We start from the raw sequence: 26,971 nt of genomic DNA, 5'->3' as shown, positions 1-26,971 counted from the left end.
CAGATTGGTAAAAATATATATTTTTTTGGTGTGCTGAAGAATTTTAGTAGTTAGTTTACATGTTCCATGATGTGAAAAAGGTTGAAAATTGATGGTAAAACAAAGTGTAGAAACTTGAAATATTTAACTCAGCAATAATATATGAGTTAACTTAATTTTTGTAAATCTATGGTGAACCTTTCTCAATTTCTTTTGGTTGTTTTATGCTCCATATTTAAAAAAAAAACCATGAGTAAAAGGGAATCTCACTCCTTTAATGACTTCCCTTTTTTGGTTGACTCCGCCTCCATTATGTAGCCTTATGATTCTTTGTGGAAGTGAGATGATTTTTAGAATTCTTGGTGGTCCTTTCTTTAGGAGAACATTTCTAGGACTAACACAAGAGGATTTAGAAATCATAAGACTTTGGAATGGACAAATTCAGAATGGTTCCACATGAAAACTCTGGATCTCCTGGTAAAAGCTTCTTATTTATTCTACATTTATTCTTTAACAGAGTAGAACATTATCCTGACAGTCAGTGGATCTGATTTAATAGTGATTGGAATCAAGAGAGTAAGGAGTGGGGAAAAGGTATCATGTTTATATGGCAGTACCTCTCATCTATCATAGATTCTAAACTGAACATACATGATAAAGATTGGATTTGCTATCAGTTTTGTAAAACTGCTGAGATGAAATTAAGTAAAGAACTGAAATTAACTAAACTATACTGAGTATGAAAACTATACTTGTTATAAAAGATAGAACATGTAGGAATGAATAGTAATTGAAAGTTGACTACCTAGAAGAAATTTAGAATAACCCCTCTGAGTGCTCAGATCTACTGTATGATTTAAATGGATGTGTTAAACTCATTTAGAATTTTTACTTTTTAAAGCTTTTTTCTTGAATTATAATATGTCACATGAAAGCATGAATTATAAGTGCAAAGTTCAGTGACTTATTCCAAAGTGAGTGCTCCATGGTTACAGCAGCATTTTTACTTTTTAATTTTCATTTAATTTTTATTTATTGACTTTAGAAAGAGAGTTGGGAAGAAGAGGGCGGGGAGAGAGTGAGAAAAAAAAAACATCGACTTCTTGTTCCACTTATCTACACATTCATTGTTTGATTTTTGTATGTGCCCTGACCAGGGATCAAACCCACAAACTTGGTGTATCAGGATGACGCTCTAACCAACTGAGCTAGCTACCTGGCCAAGGAGACAGCACTTTTATTTTTAAATTACTGTTAGGTTAGTGTAGAAAGAAGAAATTAAAGTGCTAGCAGCTTTAAGAGCACTTTATACTGTATTTGGAGATAAGATCCAATATTTGGGTTTTTTCCAATGTAAACATTGTTACCTGATTCCATCAATGTATTGTTCGGATATTATTTAGCAGGCACTGTGTCAGGTACCAGTGAAATTATAGACAACCTGTTGGAACTTACCACAAAAAATGTGGATCAGGTAGGCTTGGAGAGGGGAACATTAGTTGAATATTGCTCTGTACCTTCAGGAAGAACTTTCATTAATGCCTTTTTATTAAGTTTCATTAATGCCTTTTTAATTTTTCAGGTTTTAAGGTTGCTCTTGCAATTCTTTTTCTACTCCCAAATTTTAGAATTATCCATCCTTAGGATGTCTACTAACACGAACATTTTCAAAGCTATTTCACTGAGACTGTATGATTCTGGGTATGAATTTTTTCTGTCTGCTTTGCTACTTCAAAGGAAGGATTTTCTGTCTTTGATGTGACCTTCTTTGTTAATTTCAAACCTCTGAAACCATCTGCCTTCACCAAAGTCTCTTTGGGAAGACTATACTTTTGCCCTCTTTCTTTTTTCCTCAGATTTTAGGAGATATTTTGTCCACTTCAGTCCATTCATTATTGCTGTGGTCTCAGTTCTTAGTGCCTCTCTGATCACTGCTTCTCCTGGTGAGTACTTTGTTGAATATACTTGAAGCCTTAGACCACTCTGACAAGAATCATTGAAAAGCAAATAATTCTCCTGAAAGCCAATAGCATCTAAAAGCATACTTCGTGGTTTCAAAGAGTTAGATATTAAATGCACCAAATAAGAACCTAACATATGACACACACAAAAGTACAAAAAATAATAGCCCAGATCCCACCAAATAAAACAAATTCTTACAGGGAATAAAAGCATTATACCTAAAAATTTGAAATAATGTCTAACTAAAACATAGGGAACAATAGAAAGGAAGAGAAACCTCAGAATTTTTGGGACAAGAGAAAATTTTAGGAACACTTCAGTAAATTCAAGTACCAAAACTTATCTAAAATTGTATTGATGGAGACAAGATGTATATACCAGTTTCTCTGTTAGTTAAAATAATCATGAGGTGGTAGCTGAAACATTTGGAAGGAGCATAGGGGAGAGGGGATTTATTTTGTGGTAGAAGATAATAAGAAAGTATTTCTATCTCAGCTTCCATTTAAGTAGATACATTTCTGTCAGATTTCAACTAGTATTTTTTAAAACACAGTATCTTTCATATGTATGAAATAAGTATAAAATTCCTTGTAATTGGTCTTTTCATCCTCACTATCAGCCTTCTTTCTACTGATCTTGGGGTTTTGGAGAAACTTACATAGCTCATCCCTTTAAAATCTTTTAAAGGGATGTACTCATCCCTTTAAAATAGTAAACTCTCCATGAAGATTATATAAATTGACATTATAAAGAATATGAGCCATAAAACAAGGATATATATAGAATTGTGCTACTTTACTGGTTTATGCCACTGTTCAATTTGAAGCTGTGATACCGATATTTGTATTTGAATACCTATGAAATAGCATTCTCTTATTGCACCATGGGTGGGTCCAGGAATGTTTCTCAAACCTGAATTTGGAAAATAAATAGATAATCTAAAAAATAATAATTCTCTGCTTGCTCTTTGGATCTTGACCAATTGCTGCTTTTACCCATTGTTTCAGGAGGAACTGACAAGGAGCTGAGATTAATGGATGGTGAAAATAAATGCACTGGGCGAGTGGAGGTGAAAGTCCAGGAAGAATGGGGAACTGTGTGTAATACTGGCTGGGACATCGATGAAGTCTCTGTGATTTGTAGGCAATTAGGATGTCCAACTGCTATCAAAGCTACTGGATGGACTAATTCCAGTGCAGGCTCTGGACGCATTTGGATGGATCATGTTTTTTGTCGAGGGAATGAATCAACTTTCTGGGACTGCAAACATAGTGGATGGGGAAAACATAATTGCACTCACCAACAGGATGCTGGAGTAACCTGCTCAGGTAAGACCTGATAAGTCAAACTCTTGACGTAAAATACTTTGTGGGGAAAAATATGTAGATGGGTTAAAAACAAAAAGGAGCCAGTTTTCTGCATGCAATCAAGTCCACATATAAAAATCACCCAATCCATTGCTAAAAGACCAGAAAACACATGACAAAGCTCATATTAAAAAATAAAGTAAAAGAGATTCTGAACACTTTTATCAATGAGGAAGTGACTGGCTTCAATTTTATATGCAGTAATCCTACTATGACCTCCTACTTCTACATAAAAAATCATGATATCTAAGTTAATTCCTTGTCTTCTTTCCCAGTGAAATGCTGCTTTCATGCATTGACTCATAAATTATTAACATTTCATCCACTAACTGATAATCAACTTACTGAATCAAGAAATAAACATTCTAAAAACTGATTCTTTATGGAGGAAGGTTGTATCACAAAGTATAATTGCTTTTTCCAGTGGCATTTTTTTTAATATTCACCCATGGACATGCTCATTGATTTTAGGGAGAGGGGAAGAGAGGAGGAGAAGGATTGATGTAAGAGAGAAACATTAATCAGTTGCCTCTCGTATGTGCCTCAGCTGAACCCGTAATCTAAGCACCGTGCCCTGACTGGGAATCAAACCCAAAACCCTTTGGTTTAATGGGACGACTCTTTAGTGAGTCACACTAGCCAGGGCTATGTGATGGTTTTAATTTATAAAACATTTTATGTTTTATCTCAGTTGTCCTTACAATAATTAATAAAATCATCTCAAACCTTTCTGCCGATAAATCCTAAGGTCAACTTTCTTACCCAGTTCAGATTCCTGGGCTTCTCATTTCTTCTTTCTCACTTCATTGAACTTTATGCAGCCCTCTCACCTCCCAGCCTCATTCTTAGAGACCGTGTCCTCCATAGGACTGATTTTAGAAAGAACTGACTTCCACCCAGGCATTGTGGTGTAATGGGAACAACTCAGGCTGGTATCTAGAAAACTGCGGGACTAAATTCCAGCTCAGCCCCTCATTAATACCAGTATTTTGAGCAAGTTGTTAAATCTTTCTAAACTTCAATTTCTGAGAACTTGATGAGAGAACACATGAAAAACTACTGATATACTGTTTGGTGTTAAAAATTAGTTAGGTTTCTCATGGGTTACTGCTTCTCATTACCTTAATTCAGTTCTCTTTTCTCTTTCCCTTTTCCCCTCTTCTCTCTTTCCCCCTTCTCCCCTCATTTTCCCTTCCATTTCCTCCTCCTTCTTCCCCTCCTCCCTCTCCTCCTCCTTCTTCTTGTCTTTTATGTTAATCATGCAGTGAAAAGCAATAGTAACATATACATCAAACATCTACAGCAAAGTTAAAAATCATCATAAATCTTGCCAAGCTCTCACCATAATTATTGCTCCTTTTAGAGTTGACTTTCTAAGCTAAGAAACAGCACACAGTACATTTAACTCATTTTCTATTTTTTTAATGCCTCAGGATAAAATTACTCAGACTTGCTTTTACAAGTTTTCACATATAAGGCTCCAACTGGTGCGTAATAATAGCAATGCATAACCACTCAATTTACTGGTTTCATGTGATTTCAGAGTCTGCATTTCTGAGATTCTTCACTCTGATTAATGCTCAATCCTCAGAGCCTCTGCTTCCTGGGAGATTTTATTATTATCACATGCCCAGGGGCAATAATACAGCCTAACAGTAAGGAGAATAGATTCTGGTGCTACACTGCTGTTTCTTTGCCCCTACATCCTAAGTGTTTGATCCTGGGCCAATTATCTAACCCCAGATTTCTTATCTGTAAAGTATTATTAATTTTTCATGATCAAAAATCTTGTTAAATAGAAGTCTTTGCCTGGAGTTTAGAGCTTTTAAAATTGAATTACTTTTTCAAAAGGTGCCTTCTAAATATTTTGACAACTGGTTTTGTTATGTGTCCCAAAATTTCATTCAAATCTCCTTTTCTTGGATATCTTAGTTCTCATAGAAAATCTAACAGAAAGTGTATAGAGAATACTTTGCTAATGAAAAAGCTGTTCTTTACTAAAAATGATACCAGATACTTTGGGGATGGAAAAATGAAAACCTTTGAACAGGAAATTTATAAGAAATGAATTATTTTAATAGATTTTTGTCCTCAATTTTTACTACTCTGGTATACCACAGGGTGCTCTTGCATTATGCATGCTTATGCATTTTATTTTTGCTTTTTCCTGTTTTCTAATTTCAAGTTCAACTTTAGACAATTATTCATGCTCTGAATTGTTTGCAAATAAAGATTAAAATAAAGATTTTAAATGTTCAACAAATTACCAATATGTCATTTTTACTATTTTGTATGTAAGCCAATTTTATTTTTTCAAGTTTAAAATTTTTTAAAATTTAATTATTGTTCAAGTACAGTCATCTCCATTTTACCACCCCACACCCCCAGACCCCAGCCATCCCCGCTTCCCACTCTTGATCCTACCCCTCTTTGGTTTTGTCCATGTGTCCTTTACAGATGTTCCTGAAAACCCTTCCCCCTTTTCCTCCCATTATCCCCTCCAGCCTCCTGTTTGGTTACTGTCAGTTTGTCACTGTAATCAAAACAGCCTGGCACTGGCGTAAGATCAAGTTTTTTTTATAAATAAATACTTCAAGTCAATTTTATTATTTCTACCAAAAAATAGCATTTACTCTGTTCTAGTAAAGGAAGGAAACAAAACAGAAAGTAAATTTAATCTGTAAAACAGTTTTCCTGGTAAGTAGATGTAGATAAAAGTTCTTATTGTTAGTTTATTTTTAAAAGACTAAAATTTTTTCAATAAGTGAGGATGGGCAGCATCTGAAAAGAAGCACTATTTTAAGGAAAGCATGAAATTTTAGTGTCTTGGGGAATCTTATTTTCTAAACCTACTTCTGAGTGAATAACACTTTGAACTCTGGTCTTTTCTTTGTTCCAGATGGATCTGATTTGGAGATGAGACTGGTGAATGGAGGAAACCGGTGTTCAGGCAGAATAGAAGTCAAATTCCAAGGACGATGGGGAACAGTGTGTGATGATAACTTCAACAGAGATCATGCTTCTGTGGTTTGTAAACAACTTGAATGTGGAAGTGCTATCAGTTACTCTGGTTCAGCTAATTTTGGAGAAGGTTCAGGGCCAATCTGGTTTGATGATCTTGTATGCAATGGAAATGAGTCAGCTCTCTGGAACTGCAAACACCAAGGATGGGGAAAGCATAATTGTGATCATGCTGAGGATGCTGGAGTGATTTGCTTAGGTAAGGACTGATCTGGGTTTGTTCTGTTCTCCAAGAAAGGGTGAAAAAAAAAAGGAGGGGGTGGTAAGAGTCTGCTTCCTTTGTTGCTTTATCATTACCTAATTTCAGGTTCTAGTTCTGATACCCATGGAGTTTTTAAGGTAACTGATATTAAAATAGATTAGGGGAGAAGGATGAACAATGAAATTGAGATTCAAGTAATGAGGGTTGAAGGAGGAGTTTAAACAAGAGTTAGATCCAGCCCTGGCTAGGTAGCTCAGTTGGTTACAATGTTTTCCCTATACACCAAGGTTGCTGTGATCCATGTCAGGACACAGACAAGAATCAACCAATGAATGCATAACTAAGTGGACAACAAATTGATCTTTCTCTTCCCCTCTATCCCTTCCTTTATTTCTAAAATCAATAAATAAAAAGTTTTAAAAAATAGTTCAATCTCCTTCTTCCCCAAAAAAGCAAGGAAGAAAGAAAAGAAAAGAAAAGAAGAAATGGCTTAACTAGCAAATTTTGCTTTCTGGATGGTTGTAAAAGCAAGTCACCACTTCTGACGCCCCCACACTACCACCCTTCTTGTTATCCTCTACCTACAAAAGTACCTTCTTTAGCCACACTAACCCATCTCCTCCCAAACTATTACTTCAAATTTACAGAGTCAAATGATTAAACAAAATTGTTATTTTCCTATTAAAATCTCATTTATGCTACTACTGTGGTATAAGTATAATAAGTAGTCACTGTGTCTGTCTACAGACTTTCATACTTGATCAGGGGACAGAGATAATGGATTTGTATGTGCAGCAATGACATCCTCCTTTTTTCCTTTGAGTTCTTTTCTTTCTTTCTTTATTGTTGTTCAGGTACAATTGTCTCCATTTTCCCCCCACCCCAGCCATCCCCACCTCCCCCCTCCTTGATTCTATCCCCTTTGGCTTTGTCCATGTGTCCTTTATACATGTTCCTTGACGATCCTTCCCCCTTTCCCCCCATTATCCCCTCCCACCTTCCCTCTGGTTACTTTCAGTTTCTTCTTTATTTCAGTGTCTCTGGTTATATTTTGCTTACTTGTTTGTTTTGTTGATTAGGTTCCACTGACTTCTTAGTTTGAAGAAGACCTAGTATTTCTTGAACTCCAGTGAATGTTTAGGAAAATATAGTTAAAATAAAAATGTCTCTATGTTCACCAGCTATCTTTTTTTTGGTGGGGGGAGGAATGAATGAAATTCAGTTAAAATTAATTTTAAAGTAAGAAAACATTGACTTAGAAAACTGAAAAATTCAGGAAATACATGTTGAACTCTAGCACTTAAGCAATGCCATCAGGGTTCTGGGTCCTTTTTAAAATTTCTTGAATTGTTTTTTTTTCTTGTTGAACAGTGGTGCATCTATTAGCTGAACCACAAAGAATGGAATTCCTACAGAAAACATAGATTTTGTTAGCTGATGAAAATAAAAAGAATTTGGGGTAGGAAAAAACACAGTCTATTCCTTAAATTTCCTTTACCCATCGAAGTGTTTGTAGGTCTCCAATCAGCTCATTTCTTCTCAATGTGTTTTATACATGCTGAGGAATCATAGGAAAAGAGTGTTGTTGCAACAAAAAGTAAAATTGCCAAAGGAAAAACGCAATTTATTTATTATAGGATATTACTCAGAATTAACTTCTGTTCTTTGAAGAATACTGATTGGGAGAAGGTGAAAACAGTAAAGGTTAGGTGTCTTTTCTCTTTGCTTTTAAAACCGAGGAAGTGGTCACAAAGGGGCCAGGCATATACCAACCAGGTAGTGTGGGTAGATAATACACTCAGAGGCAAAAGAGAGTGTTGAGTACAGAGGAAAACTGGAGTGTGTGGGTACCACCTAAACACTTACAAATATATATTTAACAAGAAAAAACCAAACAATTCCAACAAAAATTCTGGTGGTCAAATAAGCATATCACTAGATAAAATTCAGCCCCTGGACCTCCTGTTAGGAACTATCCCTATGGTGCATGCTCTCTATACTGAAAAGTCCTGTCGTCTTGCCTGATGTATTCCTTCATTCATTTTTAATAATTTTTTATTTTGTTTTTCTTAATATTTATTTCATTTGTACTCATGTGATTTTTACTTTTATTTTTTAATTATAATTTATATTCAACATTATATTGTATTAGTTTCAGGTCATCATTAATAATTTTCAATAATAGTGTATTATCATTTTCTCTATCTCTACTTTTTTCCTCCACTTTCCTTAACTCATTTGAGATACAGTCCCCTTATTCTTGTTATTTCTTTTTTAAATTTATTTTTCAATTACAGTTGACATGTAATATTATGTTAGTTTCAGGTCTACAACATAGTAATTAGACATTGATATAGTGTACAAAGTAATTACTTTGAGTCTAGTATTCATTAGACATCATACATAGTTATTACATCACTATTGACTATATTTCTTATACTGCACTAAATATTCTTGTGACTATTTTTATAATGCCAATTTGTACTTCTTAATCCCTTTTGCCTTTTCCACTTAACCCCCAAACCTGTCCCAACTGACAACCATCAATTTGTTCTCTGTATCTGAATTTGTTTTATTGTTCACTTTTGTTTTTAGATTACATATATAAGTGAAATCATATGGTATTTGTCTATGTCTGATTTGCTTCATTTAGTGTATACCCTCTAAGACCTTCTATGTTTTTGTGAATGGTAAGATTTTATTCTTTTTATGACTTTTTATTCTTTCCATTGTACATGTATAGCACATTTCCTTTATATATTCATCTAATCAACAGACATCGAAGTTTCTTCCATTACTTGGCTATTGTAAATAATACTGCAGTGAACATGGGGATGTATATATATTTTTGAATTAGTGTTTTGGATTTATTTAGGCAAATAGGCAGAAGTGGAATTTCTGGGTAATATTACCATATTTTTAATTCCATTAAACTCCATTAATTCCATTAATTTCATTAATTCCATTTTTAATTTCTGAGGAACTTGTATACTGTTTCCATAGTGGTTGTACCAATTTATAATCCCACCAACAGTGCAAAAGAGTTCCTTTTTCTCTATATCCAATTAGTTTGTGTATTTATTGATGGTAGCCATTCTTACAAGCTCAAGGTGATATCATGGTTTTGATTTTCATTTCAATCTTCTTTTTTATTGAGATTTGTTTTGTGACCTAATATGTGGTCTGTCCTAAAAAGCGTTCCATGTGCACTTGAAAAGAATATATATTCTGCTGCTTTGGGATGAAATGTCCTAAAACTAGCAATTAAGTTTATCTGGTACAATGTATTATTTAAGGCCATTGTTTCCTTGTTGGTTTTCAGTCTGGAGAATCTATCCATTGATGTTGATGAAGTGGTAAATCCCTTACTATTATTGTATTACTGTTGATCCCTTCCTTTATGTCCATCAATATTTGGTTTACATATGTAGGTGCTCTTACATTGGATGCATAGATGTTCATAAGAGATATGATCCCCTTTTTAACTGATTCTTTTATCATTAAAAATGCCCTTCTTTGTCTATTTTTATAGCCCTTCTTTTAAAGTCTAGTTGGTCTGATATAAATATTGCTACCCCAGGTTTTTTTTTTCATTTCAATTTGCATGAAATATCTTTTTCCATTCCTTTATTTTAAGTCTGTATGTGTCTTTCAATCTGAAGGGGGTCTCTTGTAGACAGCATATTTATGGGTCTTGTTTTCTTATTCATTTACCCACCCTATGGTTTTAAGTCCATAATTTACACTTAAAGTAATTATGATAAACATGTAGTTATTGTTATTTTATTAATGATTTTCTGATTGTTTTTGCAGTCCTGTTCCTTTCTTATTATCTTGTTTACTTTTCTTGTATATTGATGACTTGTTATAGTGTTGTGTTTGGATTTCATAGATTTTGGGGTTTTGGTTGCCATTTGCTTCGTATATACCAAGCAATGTTTACATTAAAAGTCTATTATGGTTGCTTAAATTCAGATGCATTCTGAAATCACTACTTTTTTACTTACCCCTCTACGTTTTTGTTTTTATTATTATCTTTTACTCCTTTTATGTGTGTTTGTGTGTCATTCTTTTTGTTTTTTATTATTGTAATTACAATGGGTGTGTTACTTCTAGAGCCTTTTGGTTGGGGCTACTATGGTGACCAAAGTCATCTGCCACTTATGCCTTTCTTGGAACCTCTTGGTAGAACTTACAAAGTGATCTGTTTCTTGGTTGCCACTTGTCCTGGGCATGGAGGTGCTTGGGAGAGATGCAAACTGGGGCCAGCTGCCACTTTGGCCAGGCTTGTGGTCCCTTAGTTGAAGTTACAATATAGTCCAAGACTGGCTATCACTTATATGAGGCTTGGGGCCACCTGGCAGGAGTTACAATGCAGACCGAGACCATTTGCCACTTGTGCTAGGTTTGTGACCTCTTAGCAAGCAGAGGTTGACTGCAGCTACTCTTTGTTTGGAGTTTGTGGACCTTTACGTGATTTGGGTAAAGTCTACATTGAGAGTCAAGGCAGTCCACTTGTGTGGAGGAGTCATTGGAAAAGGCTCAGACCAGAGGAGTGAGTTGGGAGGGGGGCCTCAGGGAATCACCAGGGCACAGAATACTGTTATCCAGATTATTGGAGAACACAGATTTCATACCCACCTGCATCTGGCTGGCAGGGTGGATAGAGAGTGCAACAAAGGAACATCCATTCCCAGAGAGAGTTGGGGGAATTCTCTAGATCTCATGCGAAATTCAATTTAGTTCTCCCCACATATCCCTGGAGCTTTTCAAGATGCTTCCCTCACACTAGAGCTTATAGTTATTGACTGTAAGTGAGTGAGTCTGTATATAGACCTTTTTGACCTGCAGTGCTTCAGTGTCTGGCAGCTCATTGTCTTTCATGGACACAATTTTCTCTAGTTTTCACAGTCAGATGTTGTGGGGGCTCCTCTCCTCAACACTGATAGCCTGAGTTGGGGAGCACAAAGTGGGTCTGGGACTCTTTGCTCCTCAGGGAGACCTCTGCAGCCAAAATATCCCTCTAATTCCTTTTTAAATGCCCCTCTGATTCTTAATTGCCACCCTGTGAGTGTGGGACATACCCACTTCACAGCTCCATCCCTCCTACCAGTCTTCACATGACTTCTTTATATCCTTGGTTATAGGACTTCTATTCAACTAGTCTTCAGGTGTTTCTCAGTGATGGCTGTTCTCTAATTTAGTTGTAATTTTGATGTAATCATAGGAGGAGGTGAGCACAGACTTTACCTACTTTGCCATCTTGACCAGAGGTCTCTTATTGTTTCTTTGTCATTGACTTGTTTTGTGTCCCTTTTACAGATGGAACAGATCTGAGCCTGAGAGTGGTAGATGGAGCCAATAAATGTTCAGGAAGATTAGAAGTGAAATTCCAAGGAGAATGGGGGACAGTGTGTGATGATGGCTGGGATAGCAATGATGCTGCTGTGGCATGTGGGCAACTTGGATGCCCAACTGCCATCACTGGCATTGGTCGAGTTAATGCCAGTGAGGGAACTGGACACATTTGGCTTGACAGTGTTTCCTGCATTGGACATGAATCTGCTATTTGGCAATGCAGACATCATGAATGGGGAAGGCATTATTGCAATCATAATGAAGATGCTGGTGTCACATGCTCTGGTAAGTTAAAACAAAACAAAAACAGAGAAGGAAGAACCTAAATTTTTTTTAGGAGTAAGAATAGGTATGAAATGTGAGAGACAGAAATATCTAATAACTTCTTTGTTAGGAATTCTTTTAGAGTTGTGATGAAACTTTAACATATTTCTTTTCTTCATTAAAATACTTTATTTTAAATGACAATCTTCAAGCACAAAACTGCTCAGGCATTACAATGATTTCAGTCATCTCTGAATCTATGTATACACATTTCTTTATTTGACTAGTTTAGGGGGTTGTCTGACTGTTTTCTGTAATAATTATTCTAACTGCTATTAAGTTCTAAATATACCTAGAGCTCTGAGACACAAAATGATAAAGCTCTTTTTAAAACATATCTTTCTTGTCCTTATTTTTCTGCCATTGACAATTTGTGTTAAAACTTGAAACTATAATCCCATTTCTAACCAAATTTATGATCTATACTATCTGTGAGAAAAGCCATCAGATGGGTAAGCCATAATTTCCAGTGTCTTGGTATCTAGAAAGGAGCAAGATTTAAAAAATTCCTTTGGAAGTTAACCTCTACATGTATCTATGGCCTAAGTTTTTGTTTCTTTTGCAGATGGATCAGATCTGGATCTGAGACTTGTAGGAGGAGGCAGCCGCTGTGCTGGGACAGTAGAAGTGGAAATTCAGAAATTAGTAGGGAAACTGTGTGACAGATTCTGGGGAATGAGAGAAGCTGATGTGATATGCAGGCAGCTGGGATGTGGATCTGCACTCAAAACATCCTATCAAAGTTATTCTAAAGTTAAGCCATCAAACATGTGGCTCTTTGTAAGCGCCTGTACTGGAAATGAAACTTCTCTTTGGAACTGCAAGAATTGGCAGTGGGGCGGACTTTCCTGTGATCATTATGAAGAAGCCAAAGTTACCTGCTCAGGTAAGACTTTTAAATGTCTTACAAAGTTTGATTTCAGGTTGAGAAGTACATCATAAGTAGATGGAAAAATTTCTGCATATGCACAGAATCATGAAAAAGCATGGTATGCTGAGGCTTCTTTAGGCTAGGGTATCAGGTATTATTGATAAAGTAATAGATATTAAGAGTTTAAGGTAATATCATAGAATATTTTAAAGTATGCTAAGTTATTAGTGTTTATCATCTCTCCTTAATTTTAATAGATGGGAGATGTTGGGGAATTTACCAAAGTTCCGTGTGCTACAATTTCCTCAAAAGAAAAATTGTGGTAACAAAACCACCTACCTTAGAGGAGTTACACATCAAATGATCAATAAATAGCTATGATTATTACTAGTAGCATTAGTATTATCTGTATTCACTAATAGACTGAACTCTGTAATAGAATTTTAAACCCACCTAAATGCCTAAAGTATTAGAGGTGCTTAGTAATATTTGTTAATAAGATAAATTATTGTATAAATAGTAAAGAAACATTGAATTATCTTGAAGACAAAGAAATCACATGAAAATACTTGAAATGTAATTAATATAGTTGTGATCATGTCATAGATTTATTAGAAAGAATTTAGAAACAAAGCGACCACTTAGGAAGCTATTGCAGGGACTACATGAAATATGATGATAAATTACATTAAAGCAATAGCAACAATATACAGAAGAAATATGCTGGAGGACTGACAGAGATTGGTGACTTTCTTAATGTGCAGGGTTATTGTGAGAATGAGATCCTAGACTCTGCAATAATCTGCTTACCTTCAAATCCCAGCCTTTCTCTAACTTGCTGTATGAATTTAGCAAATTACTATATCTCTGTTTATTTTCTTATTTGCAAAACTGGAATGATGTTAATAACTATTCCCTAAGGCAACTGTAAGAGTAAAATGATGTTTGTTAAATACTTAATAAAATACCATATTAATAGGTACTCAATGTCCACTACTATCACTATTACATTTAAAGAAGATAAAGAAGTGGCTTAATTTCAGGTCATTCTAATTTGGTCTAGATATCATTAATTGAATAAAGAATACAGTGGGCATTCAATGCATAATTTATTCAGTTTTTAATACCCTGAGGTCCAGATGTTTGAGTAGATATGTGTATGAATATAAATTTAAAGAGAAAAGTATAGATGGAAAATTTTATTGGCAGTTAAGAGATGTCCATTGATGAGATGATAGGTGAGGGTAGAACCTTCAATCAGGGAATTCATGAAAGGTTCTGTCACACAGAAAGGAGGAGAAATAAGTATCTCATGTATCAAATGCAACAGATAACAAAGGGGAAAAAGAGGTCTGATGTTTATTTTGAAAACAGAAACTATATAAAAAGTCTTTCCATAAAACCATTTGAAAAGGTTGGGGCCAACCTCAGATTACAGTAGGTAGAGAACTGAGTACAGGGCTAAAAGATAGAGTGTTTACACATTATCTCTGGTTTTCAATGCTATGAACATAGGGAAAATGCAGAAAGGAAAAAGTTATCAGGCCTCTAGGACTGGTTGGCTTCAGGAGGCAGAGATTCAGAATTCTCTCAGATGAATTGATCTAATGAGGAATAGGGGGGTCTAGAATTTCCTATGCCCAATTCTAGACAGAAAAGCCAAAAGGAATGAGTGTGGAAAATCACTCAGCACTGTGGCCCTCTTTCTCACTCTTCACTTCCTTCCTTCCTTCCATCGTGAAGGAAGATCTTTGAACTGTTTTATCTCTCACTGAAATAATATTTTTCAGCCCACAGGGAACCCAGACTGGTTGGAGGGGATATTCCCTGCTCTGGTCGTGTGGAAGTAAGACACGGTGACACATGGGGCTCTGTCTGTGACTCTGACTTCTCTCTGGAAGCTGCTGGTGTGCTGTGCAGAGAGTTACAATGTGGCACAGTCATCTCTATTCTGGGAGGATCTTACTTTGGACAAGGGAATGGACAGATCTGGACTGAAGAATTCCTGTGTGAGGGACATGAGTCCCATCTTTCACTCTGCCCAGTAGCACCCCGTCCAGACAGAACTTGTAGCCACAGCAGAGATGTTGGAGTAGTCTGCTCAAGTAAGACCTGGAGAACATGTTCAATTTGTTCCTTTACCTTGAAGAGAGTAGGGTTAGGTAATCACAGACATCTTTTTAAAGCCCTGTTTCCTTCCAGGATACACAGAAATCCGCTTGGTGAATGGCAAGTCCAAATGTGAAGGAAGAGTGGAACTCAAGGTTCTAGGGACCTGGGGACCCCTCTGCAACTCTCACTGGGAAATGGAAGATGCCCACGTTTTGTGCCAGCAACTTAAATGTGGAGTTGCTCTTTCTACCCCAGAAGGAGCACCTTTTGGGAAAGGAAATGGTCAGGTCTGGAGGCACATGTTTCACTGCAGTGGAACTGAGCAACACATGGGAGATTGCCCTGTAACTGCCCTGGGTGCATCACTATGTTCATCAGGGCAAGTTGCCTCTGTAATCTGTTCAGGTAAGAGAATCAAGGGCAGCCAGTGATGAACCTCTCCCATGATGGTATGCCTTAAGAGCTGGTGTACATATAGGGGTGAAGAGCATAAGTAAAAGGGAAAGATACATTGTGAGGGGTCATGAGAAATATACTAGAGTATTAAGCTCATTTGTCTTTTCAGAGAAAGTGTAAACTTAATTTTCATGGACTTCATAGTTATCTAGTGGTTACCATGTGCCAGCCCTTCTCAAAGCACCGGATGAATTCCACGTCTAGTTGACTCACCCCACTTCCTTTTTCTCTAAAGCTGTGTTTATCCTCAGCTCATTTATCTAACACATCATCTGCCCTCCCTTCCTCACCTTACCTTGTATGACTGAGCACTTTGATGTTTGCAGGAAACCAGAGTCAGACACTATCTCCATGCAATTCATCATCTTTGAACCCAACAAGATCTCCCACTTCAGAAGAAAGTGCTGTTGCCTGCATAGGTGAGAACCAGTGATCAGTCTATAAAAATGGTCTCAATCCATAGGAATGCATTTTATTAATATTTTACTTTCTCTTTCCAGCCAGTGGTCAACTTCGCCTAGTAAATGGAGGTGGTCGCTGTGCTGGGAGAATAGAGGTCTATCATGAGGGTTCATGGGGGACCATCTGTGATGACAGCTGGGACCTAAGCAATGCCCATGTGGTGTGCAGACAGCTGGGTTGTGGAGTGGCCATTAATGCCACTGGTTCTGCCTATTTTGGGGAAGGAACAGGGCCCATCTTGCTGGATGAGGTAAACTGTAATGGAAAAGAAGCTCGTATTTGGCAATGCCCTTCACATGGCTGGGGACGGCACAACTGCAGGCATAAGGAAGATGCAGGAGTTATCTGCTCAGGTAAGTCTGCACATAACCTCTGGTCACAATTAATGAATGAAAAGACTGAGGTCAGACAAAGGGTAGTGGGGGATATTAATCTGTGAGAATTCCCTGAAAAGTAGATAAAAAGAAAACTATTGTGAGAGTCAGGGTCCCAGAAGTATAGATTTTATTAATTAGTGCCACCAACCAAGGTGGTATAAAGTCAGAAGGAGAAAAATTCAGAAAAGATCTTACATATCATGGAAATGACAACAAAAATAATAATGAAAGTTCTTTTATAAATATATTTGGAGCTGGATGTTGGGTAAGGATTCAGTGTACTACTTGATAATCACTGTATTAATAAAGAAGTAGATTTAAGGGGACAAGAAGAAATATATTGGCACTACATTCCACAGGGAAAAAGAAAATTACCATTCCCAAGTAATTTTTTATGACAGATAATGAGAAATTTTTTGTCATGGGAACAAAAATTACCATAAGAGGCCACTGATCTTGTTTTGTATACGTGGCAAGCTTTAAAAACTGTTGTGAAGTGGAAAAATGTGCTCAGCTGTTACGTATTGGGAAAAACAGTATTATGATTTGATAACTTAGGGAAATAAAATATTCTATATGTCAGGAGTGTTTTTGATATCATTTACATTTAATGACAAAAATTTAGGAGAGAACATACGCAGCAAACCTGTGACATGTCAGAAAGGAAAATATTTCATTTTAAGGTAACATGCACAAAGTCTTAGTTTTAGTGCCTGAATATCTCACTAAATTTTAACTGTCAAGGATAGTTGTAAAAAATGAATGGAATAACATTATTGAGGATAAAATATAATAATTTAGGGAGAAAATCCAAAATATATAATTAGTAGAGGGCTTTGAGAATCAACTTAGAATCATTGGTGGCATTCTAATGAAGTATCTGAGTACAAAACCCAAGACTACGAAAGCAGAAGGTATAGAACAAATACCATATTTTACTTAAATCTACTAAATCATCCAGAAATTACTAAAGGATTATTATTAATTGATATAGCACACCTTTTTTTGAAGTCATTCTCACATCACAGTAAAGGGAGGGAGACTTGTGAATTGTCAGAGAATATGTGAAACTACTAACTCTGTATTTCACCCCAGAGTTCATGTCTCTGAGACTGAGCAGTGAAACCAGCAGAGAGACCTGTACAGGGCGTCTGGAACTCTTTTACAATGGAGTTTGGGGCAGCATTGGCAAGAGTAACATGTCTCCAACCACTGTGGAGGTGGTATGCAGACAACTGGGCTGTGCAGACAAAGGGAACATCATCCCTGCATCTTCAACCAAAACATCCAGGCACATGTGGGTGGACAATGTTCAGTGTCCAAAAGGACCTGACACATTATGGAAGTGTCCATCATCTCCATGGAAGCGGGGACTGCCAAACCCCTCAGAGGAAACCTGGATCACATGTGCCAGTGAGTATTTGTTGGCCTACATGAAAATTCCATTCTGTGACTCCATTAGAATCTTTTGATCTCCTTAAGTAGGAATGAGTAAACTCTAGTTAAAACCTATTCTACCTGATGGGATCATTGGTTTTATTTAATTTGACCTATATATTTCCAAGATCAGATATCATTTTTCCAAAGAATATTTATATTCCCTATGGTATAAATGTAAACAAATGAGGAGCAGAATATATGTGGTTCAGTATTTGACTATTGAATGGTGTACCTCACCTTTCCAATTTTTCTTTCAAATATTATCTTGCTATACTAATGTAAACAGAGAAGCAGTCATTCCCCATTCTCCATCTTCTTAAACTGGAAGAAGACTTTTAGGTACCTGGCAATCTCCCAAGCTCTTTTCTATTTAAGAAAAATTAACATTATGCAATGTTAACATTATTCTTTTGACATTTCCTGAGTCATACTAATGTTCTTATCTCCAGTATGAAGTATTTTGCTGAAAGCACATGTACTTTCATGAAAAAATTAATTTTGTTGAAATACTTTTAAATGCACATTAAATAGCAAAGTTGTAAAATAGAGTTTTAAAAAAAGTTTCAACTATCTCTTTTCCCCTGTGACCTATTAGGGGTTTTTGTCTTCTCAGAAATGACCTAGGGGGTCTCTGATTTTTCAGACAAGATAAGACTTCAAGAAGGAAACACTACTTGTTCTGGACGTGTGGAGATCTGGCATGGAGGTTCCTGGGGGACGGTGTGTGATGACTCCTGGGACCTTAACAATGCTCAGGTGGTGTGTCGACAACTGGGTTGTGGCTCAGCTCTGAAGGCACTAAAAGAGGCAGCGTTTGGTCAGGGGACTGGGCCCATATGGCTCAATGAAGTGAAGTGCAAAGGAAATGAATCTTCCTTTTGGGATTGTCCTGTCAAATCCTGGGGACACAGTGACTGTGGGCACAAGGAAGATGCTGCTGTGATATGCTCAGGTAAGTGGCAGCATAATGGATTAAGCTTGGAATCTCAGGCAACAAAGAGGGGCAGGAAGTCAAGTGCATTGTGTATGTCAACACAGAGATCTAGTGGGGAGAGAATCATGATGTTTCAGTTTGAAGAAATGATGAAAATATTTGTTGTTCTACATTGCCCTTCACCAAGGAAAAGCGTATTACTTATCTGTGTCTCTGTGTGGAGGGAAATAAGAGAAAAGAGACCATAAGTTTAGGTGGGAACAAGTAGTTTCATTGGTTGAGAGGCACTAAAGATTCACATAGAAAATTAAAAATTAAAAAAATTCAATAAAACCTATATTTCTTAATTCAGGAAGTGGTCCCCTCACCCATCCACATCTCCAGTTTGAATTTCTTCCTTTACTTCTCATCTATCCCCTTCCCCAGTCAGTCTCCAAGTCTTATATATTCTTCTTTTTAAATTAAATTTGTTGGGGTAACACTAAATTAAATTAAATTTAAATTTATTGGCTAATAACAGTATATAAGTTTTAAGTATACAGAAATAGAAATATTTGTTCTATATATTACTCTTAGAATTAAGTTTCCTTCTCTTTTTCTTCTATAGGTGAAGAACCACCAAAAGCTTCAGGTATATCATGGGGTTTATGAACATGGGACCAATTGTCTGCATTATTTAGAATCCTTCTTGTTAACAGACTTTAGGTCAGAAATTCTGAAGATAAGAAATTCACTTCAGCAATTCTGAATCTGACCTAAGAAAGGGATAGTAATTAGAGACCCAGTTCTTTTAGCTCTGACATCATTTCTTATGATATTTACTTGTGCTTAGGTCACACACTCCTGGTTGTATTTGGAGTCCTTGGGGTCATTGTGTTGGTCAGTCTCATCATGCTCCTCTTGTGGATTAAGAAACGAAGACAGCTACAACAACTTACAGGTCTGAGACAAATTATGGTGTTTCTAATGTTTTATGAGATGAGAATGTTCTTGGGATAAAAAAAAATGTTAGATTTGAGTGTCAAATAGCCAGAAAGCTGGAGCCTACATGAGGCTTTAGCAGTTTCTCAACAAGGAGAGAACAAGATTTCAGAAAAGAAAAAGAGCTTTGGTTGTATTAATGATTTTTACTCTCCATCTTTATATTTAATTGTGACATTACGGAATTGATAATTTAGAATAAATATGCTTATATGGCTAAGGTGAATCTTTTACTGCCCATTTATTTTCTCTTACTATATGCTTATTACTGATTTTACTGTTCTGTCTAGCAGTGTGCTTAGGATCCAATGATACTGTCATGGATAATCAAACATTGTTGTTGTTGTTTTAATAGAATTTCAAGTCTAGTGGAAGAGATACATATGTAAACAAATAAATTGCAATGTAGTATTATACATTCATATAAATAAGGAAAAAAGAGACATAGAGAATGACTAACTGAAAGGGAAAGAGGACTATCAGAGGCTTCTAGGAGGCACTTGAGACAAATTTTTAAGATAACAGTTCAAAGAACTAGATGAAGTGCATTACAGGGAAAGAGAAAACTATGGACAAGAGAAGAGAAACTTAAAGGATGCCACATTTGCTGTTTCAAGGGGAAGTAAAATTTGAGCTCAAGGAAAGAAACTAGTGATAAAGCTGGAGAAGACAGAAGAGATTATGAAATTCTATATTCCAAGATAAGAAGATGAATAGTCACTAAAGGGTATTATATAGGGAAATGCAATAGTCAGGCAGCCTTCTGGAGAGTTCTGTTTGACAACATGATGTATGAAGGATAGAAGGAAGACCACATTATTGATGAGGATAGCATTTTGAAATAGTTGATGAAAGGTGAAAAAGACTTTATAATGAGAATGAAGGGGAAATAGATTTTAGAGAGATTATTATTGATGAGGATAGCATTTTGAAATAGTTGATGAAAGGTGAAATTGCAATGCACCTCATTATAAAAAGACTTTATAATGAGAATGAAGGGGAAATAGATTTTAGAGAGATTTTAGAAAAAGTTCCAATGAATTTGAAAAAAAGCTGGCTGCCTTGAAGGAAGAAACTGGGTTGTTCTATGAAGGCAGTAGGTTTAGCTTGGTAGTGAAATGGGATGAAAAAAAGACAAGGGTGTGAATGAAGACTGGGTATGTTTGCACTGTTAGGAAAAAGCACAGAGAGGGAGAGAAAGTTTTATTATTATTTTGCTGATTTCTAACTTAGGATATCTCATGTCAGTTTCTTTGAGAGGACACAATTTTATTCACCAAGTTCAATACCAGGAGATGAATTCCAGCCTGAAAGCAGATGATCGGGACCCGCTGAACTTCTCAGGTCTGTGGGTTCTTTAAAGGGCTATATAGCCTTGGGGTTCAGGCCAGTATCTGCAGTTGAGGCTGAAGCATTCTACTTGGCATAGCAGTGGAAAGAAATCTCAAACATGTAGTAATAGGAAGCTTATGATGCATATAAGGAGGAAGGTGGGCATGAACTGAAAATAATTCTTAGAGAACATAAAACTTGCAATCATGGGGAGCCCACTGGCTAAGAGGTCTATATTTCTGATAGAGATACAAAGAGCCATATAGTAGAATATTATGACTTGGGCCTCATTTTATTAAAGCACAAATTAATCTTCTAAAACGTAGTTTAACTTTTCATATATCTCTTTAATGGTGTCTTCCACTCCCATTCCCATTACTTTCCTTTCTCTAACTTGATATTTATCATATTTTCCCTAAAATTCTAAAAGCTTGAACTTTCTGTATCTTTATCCCATCAGAAGCCATCACTATTGACAGGACTAGCCTTATTTCCTATTACATAATGCTTCTTTCTTTGTCCTTCAACTTCTGACTCCAAGAAGGCGCAATGCCTTCTCAATAGTTCTTACCCTCTGACAGGGCCTGCCTTACTTCTTCAGTCCAAGGGATTTGTATTTGCTGCAACTATGTCCAGAACATATTTAAGGCATAGGAAAGACTTTATGTGCCCCTAAATCACATTTGTTTGTCTTATTAATTGTAGGTAGTGTTTTTTAAATGTTCAAAGAGCTTCTAAGGCACTTGAGGGGAGGTCTGATTATCTCCCAGTAATTGTTTTCTTTCTTTTAGAAAATTTCAATGAGTCAGATGGTGTTAATGCAGCTGGACTAATTTCCACATCCAAAGATTTAGGGGACCATTCTGAAGTACACTGAAAAGGAAAATGAGAATTATAACCCAGTGAGGTAAGGAAAATTTATTCATCATCATTTGAAATAAGTACATTCCTTTGGAAAATTGATAATTCTTCTGGTATTAGAATGTATATACACATATATTTCCATATAGATGATTATAGGTTTATGTGTATACATTCATATATAGAAAATATAACAGATTTTATTACTATGACTTGTTCACCTTTCAGTTGCATATATATTCTAAGCCATAACAATGGTCTATCATGGAGCTAAGGAGACACTGGGTAAATAAATATGAGTAAATCTTTTACAGATATTATGGGGTAATTTTGGGAAAGAAATAATATATATTTATGGTTGTATAATGCTATGGTAACTATAAGATGCTATAGGAATATAGAAAGTTTGCTTAAGAAAGTTTGGGGAGATTGTGAAGAAGATGTAATGTTCAAGTTAAACATGAGATGACTGAAGATAGACTATTTTAGGGCAAGGACAAAATACATACAAAATATAAAGGCATAAAAGAGAAGTACACCTTTGGGAAACATAAGTTTTTCATTCAAAAACATATTGAACACATTTATGGAGACAAGTAGAATTCTGTGCACTGAAGGTACAAAAATTAAAGATGCTATTAACAAAGACAAGATTGTTTAATGAAATAAGTAAGAATACGGAGAGGTTATGTGAAGAGACGGGAAGTGATGAGAACCTAAGATGAAAAGGCTGTACAGAGCCCTATAATGAATGGTCTTATCTGCTACATTTTATGTTTATATTGTATTTTAGGAGCTTTTGCATTTTATAATTTTATAATTTGCTTTTATGAGGAAAGTATAACAATAAAAAAATAAGGAAAGAAATTTGCTAAGTTATACTTCAAAAAGAAAAGATGGTGAAATGAGTTAGTGGGTACATTTTCTATTCTTTTCAAAAACAATATTGAAAGGACTATACATTTAGAAATGATACATAATAAAGGAAAGGTTTTTATAGAAATAGTATATATGACATATAAGAAAAACAGATTGAGCCAAATGATAAAAATTGGAACCTTAAAAATATATAAATGTAAAGTGTTAATATCATACATAGACACAGAGAACACTTGTATATTTAATGAAAAGAGTAAATATTTATATGTAAATTTTGTACATACATATATATCTTAGCAATTGTTAAGACAAAGACAATATCTAATGGATAATTGGGAAAACTGTGAAAAGACAACTCATAAAAAAATGAATTTCAGCCCTGACAGGTGTGCCTCAGCTGGATGGGGGTCATCTTGCAAAGTGAAAGATTGCTAGTTCTATTCCAATCAGGGTACACACATACTTATTCGGGTTGTGGATTCAGTCCAGGTTGGGGCACGTGTGGAAAGCAACCATTCAATGTTTCTCCCATCAATGTTTGTCACCCTCTCTTTCTCCCTCCCTTCCCTTCTCTGTAAAAATAAATAAATACAATTTTTAAAAGGACACATGGACAAAACCAAAGAGGGGTAGGATCAAGGATGGGAAGTGGGGATGACTGGGGTGGGGGGATTAGTGGTGGGGGAAATGGAGACAACTGTACTTGAATGACAATAAAAAATGTGAAAAATAAAATAAAAGAGAAACTGAAACAATTCAATCCCATAAAAATATGAATTTCAAATGACAAATAGACATTTTAAAATGCTGAAATTCACCACTATGTATGGGCAATTAAAATTTATGATTAATGATTGTATGTTACTTTATATAAATAGATTTTTATGTATTTGACCCTGAAGGCAAAGGAAGTAAAGGCAAAAATAAATGAATGGGACTATATCAAGCTAAAAAGCTTCTACACAGCAAAAGAAACCACCAACAAAACAAAAAAAGCAGCCAACTAAATGGAAGATGATATTTGCTAACAACAACTCCGACATGGGGTTAATATCCAAAATACATAAAGAACTCAAACAACTCAACACCAGACAATCCAATTTAAACGATGGGCAAAGGACATGAACAGACACTTCTCCCAAGAAGACATATGAGTGGCCAACAGATACATGGAAAGATATCCAACTTCACTAGCTATTGGGAAAATGCAAATCAAAACTACAATGAGATACTACCTCACACATGTTAGAATGGCTATTATCAACTAGACAAATAACAACAACAATTGTTGGGGAAGTTGTAGAGAGAAAAGAATCCTCATTCACTGCTGGTGAGAATATAAACTGGTACAGCCACTATGGAAAACAATATGGAGTTTTCTAAAAAAATTAAGAATAGAATTACCATACAATGCAGCAATCCTTCTTCTGGGTATCTACCTGAACATTTTGAAAACATTTATTTGCAAAGAGATGTGCACTCCAATGTTCATTACAGCACTATGCAGTGGCCAAGACATGGAAACAACCAAAGTGTCCTTTGATAAATAATTGGAAAAAGAAGATGAGGTACATGTGTACAGTAGAACACTGCTCAGTCATAAGAAAAGATGAAAACCTGTCATTTGCAACTACATGGATGGACCCTGAGATTATCATGCTAAGTGAAATAAATCAGGCAGAAAAAATTAAGAACCATATGATTTCACTCATATATAGGATATAAAACTGAAACTCATAGACAGGGATGACAGTATGGTGGTTACCAGAGAAAAGTGGGTGGGCAAGTAGTAAAGGGTGAAGGGAGGTGACGGAAGATGATTTGACTTTGGGTGGTGGACGCACAATGCGATATATGCAAAATGTATCATAGAAACCTACATTTGAACCTACATAATCTTATTAACCAATGCCACTGCAATAAATTTAATTTAAAATCAATATAAAAAATAAAATACAAAGAAAAAATAAAATCCTAAAATTCACCAGTATGTTTGGACAATTCAAATTATGACTAATGATGATATATCACTTTATATCAATCAGAGCAACAAAAATTTAAAGCACCAATATTTATTGCTGGTGGGAATACAGAAAAAAAATGTAATTTCAAACATTGCTATTGGAAATAAGAAGTGTGGTAGCCTTTGGGGAAAGCAACCTGGAAACTTCTATTTAAAATTTAAAAAACTACTTCACAGATCTTTTAACCCACTGACTCTACCATTGAGAATTTTTTCCAGTCAGATAAATATGCTAGTATGTAAGAACATATATAATGGGTTCTTTTTTGTAGTGTTCTTAGTAGTGGCAAAAGTTAGAAACAAAGGGGCAATCAATCAGGTAATGGCAATCAGGCCAGTCACCTGAATGGCAATCAATTGGGTAATGTCTAGAAAATTATGGTGCAGGCAGCTAAAAAAGGAAAAATATCACCCATAAAATGCAATAATATTCCATCTATGTGCTCATGTTATTGAATATATATTCAAATATAATGTTTGTATCCATAATATTATATATGTATATGTATAAAGAAATATTTATAAATTCTAACACTATTATAAACTGAGGACAATGAATGACTTTTGATTAATAATCTCAAACACATGATCATTTCTTGGCCTTTTGGCTAAGATCATGTGTAGTATCTGTTCTTATCAGTTTATAATCTCAAACACATGAATATTATTCTGGTATAATAAATAATGCTCAAACAACCTTTTTCTTAAAGAGTAAACACTTATGGATAACTGTTCCAGAATCATGTGGGGGTTATTTTAAAAATAGCATTTCTGGGTACCACTGCAGTTTATGTTATAGAAATAATCCTTATGTACACTAAAGTGTGAAAATTGTTGCCTTTAAGTTTTCCATTCAGGAAAACAATGTGCTTTTTAATGTATGTGAGTGAGTGTGTGTGGGGTAATATAATACATTACATTATATTATAATGCAATTCTAAGCATGTGCATGTGAAGAGGAAAGTAACAGTTTTTCTATTTATGGCTTTAATTCAGCCGTTAAGATACCTGATGAAGACCTGGACTATTGAATGGAGCAAGCATTCATCTGGTTCACTGAGGGTCACAATACAGTCCTCTTTCTCCTAGTATTCCAAAGACTGCTGCTGAATTTCTAAAAATTAAATTGATGAATGTGACTGCTAAAATTGTATATAAGACTTTCGGGGGGTTAAATAAAATGAATATTGGTGATTTAAACTTGTCTTAACTTCTTGTTCTTGACTATGAATTTCTGAGTGAGCTTTTTGACTTTTTTAGAGTTCGATAAATATAATGTGATGTCTTAATTTGACAATGTTTTCATTTGCATATAATGCATGTTTTATAGTTTGGTTTAAGTAATAATTTTCTTTTTATTATCAAATCAAAACAAACTTATTTTTCCTTTAGTTTTCTCTAGAAAGGGAAAGTTAGTGATTATTGAAGCATTTGTTAATAATATATGGTTACCTATGCAAGGTATGACTTTCATGCATTCTTTAATTGCTTTCTGTCTCTGTAATTCTGGTCACTGACAAAAATGCACAACACCAGCTGGTAAGAGAACAAATACTCAATGGCTCATTTCCTCATTTGTTAGGACAGTGAAACTGAGGCTGAAATAAGTGCATAAATTATGTTTTTTATATGTAATAAAAATTAATATTTTACTAAAAATCATTTATTGGTGTTTCATATAAAGAGAAAACAACATTTAAAATAAGTTCTAGTAGTCCAACACTCAGCTTAGGGTCTATTAACTTGTTCAATTTGCATCAGTGTTAGATGCATATTGATTTTTAACCCTTTCTCAAAATTCAAGGATTGCATGCCTCCTTTTCTGGCATCTAGGGCTTAAGAGCAACTATCTCGTAGAAACATATTTGTCTCACCTTACATTTCTTTCATACCCCTTGTTGATTCAACAAAATTTATTGACTATCTACTGCTTGTCAGGTGTTGCACATTAAATACCCCATTACATGCCTTGTACTATGCACCCAGTGTCAGGGTCTACACACCCACCCCCTGGTATTTTGCTGTTTATA

At 35.5% G+C, this 26,971-nt stretch overlaps 1 protein-coding gene and 1 pseudogene across 3 annotated transcripts; both read left to right on the top strand.

The window, feature by feature from the left end:
* Window positions 1-321: 321 nt before the first annotated feature.
* On the top strand, window positions 322-26,141 carry LOC123819351 (scavenger receptor cysteine-rich type 1 protein M130-like). 3 transcript variants are annotated; one of them, XM_045839683.1, is made up of 17 exons: window positions 322-456; window positions 1,836-1,922; window positions 2,949-3,269; window positions 6,208-6,528; window positions 11,854-12,174; window positions 12,779-13,099; window positions 14,875-15,189; window positions 15,287-15,601; window positions 15,979-16,071; window positions 16,153-16,467; window positions 17,587-17,904; window positions 18,575-18,883; window positions 19,473-19,496; window positions 19,698-19,805; window positions 21,095-21,190; window positions 21,970-22,085; window positions 25,938-26,141. In XM_045839683.1, the coding sequence occupies exons 1-16, from the start codon at window positions 411-413 to the stop codon at window positions 22,053-22,055; spliced, it is 3,396 nt and encodes a 1,131-aa protein (XP_045695639.1). In that variant the 5' UTR covers window positions 322-410; the 3' UTR covers window positions 22,056-22,085; window positions 25,938-26,141. The 3 variants fall into 3 exon arrangements, with proteins under 3 accessions (XP_045695639.1, XP_045695637.1, XP_045695638.1); XM_045839681.1 differs by having other exon boundaries at window positions 21,080-21,190; XM_045839682.1 differs by lacking the exon at window positions 25,938-26,141 and adding an exon at window positions 23,821-24,063 and having other exon boundaries at window positions 21,080-21,190.
* On the top strand, window positions 25,530-25,642 carry LOC123819425 (annotated as a pseudogene).
* Window positions 26,142-26,971: the final 830 nt, after the last annotated feature.

This window comes from Phyllostomus hastatus, unplaced genomic scaffold (assembly GCF_019186645.2).
Source record: "Phyllostomus hastatus isolate PE091 unplaced genomic scaffold, TTU_PhHast_1.1 phas_contig_308, whole genome shotgun sequence".
Lineage (NCBI taxonomy): Eukaryota > Metazoa > Chordata > Mammalia > Chiroptera > Phyllostomidae > Phyllostomus > Phyllostomus hastatus.
This window is presented reverse-complemented; position numbering and strand designations above follow the sequence as displayed.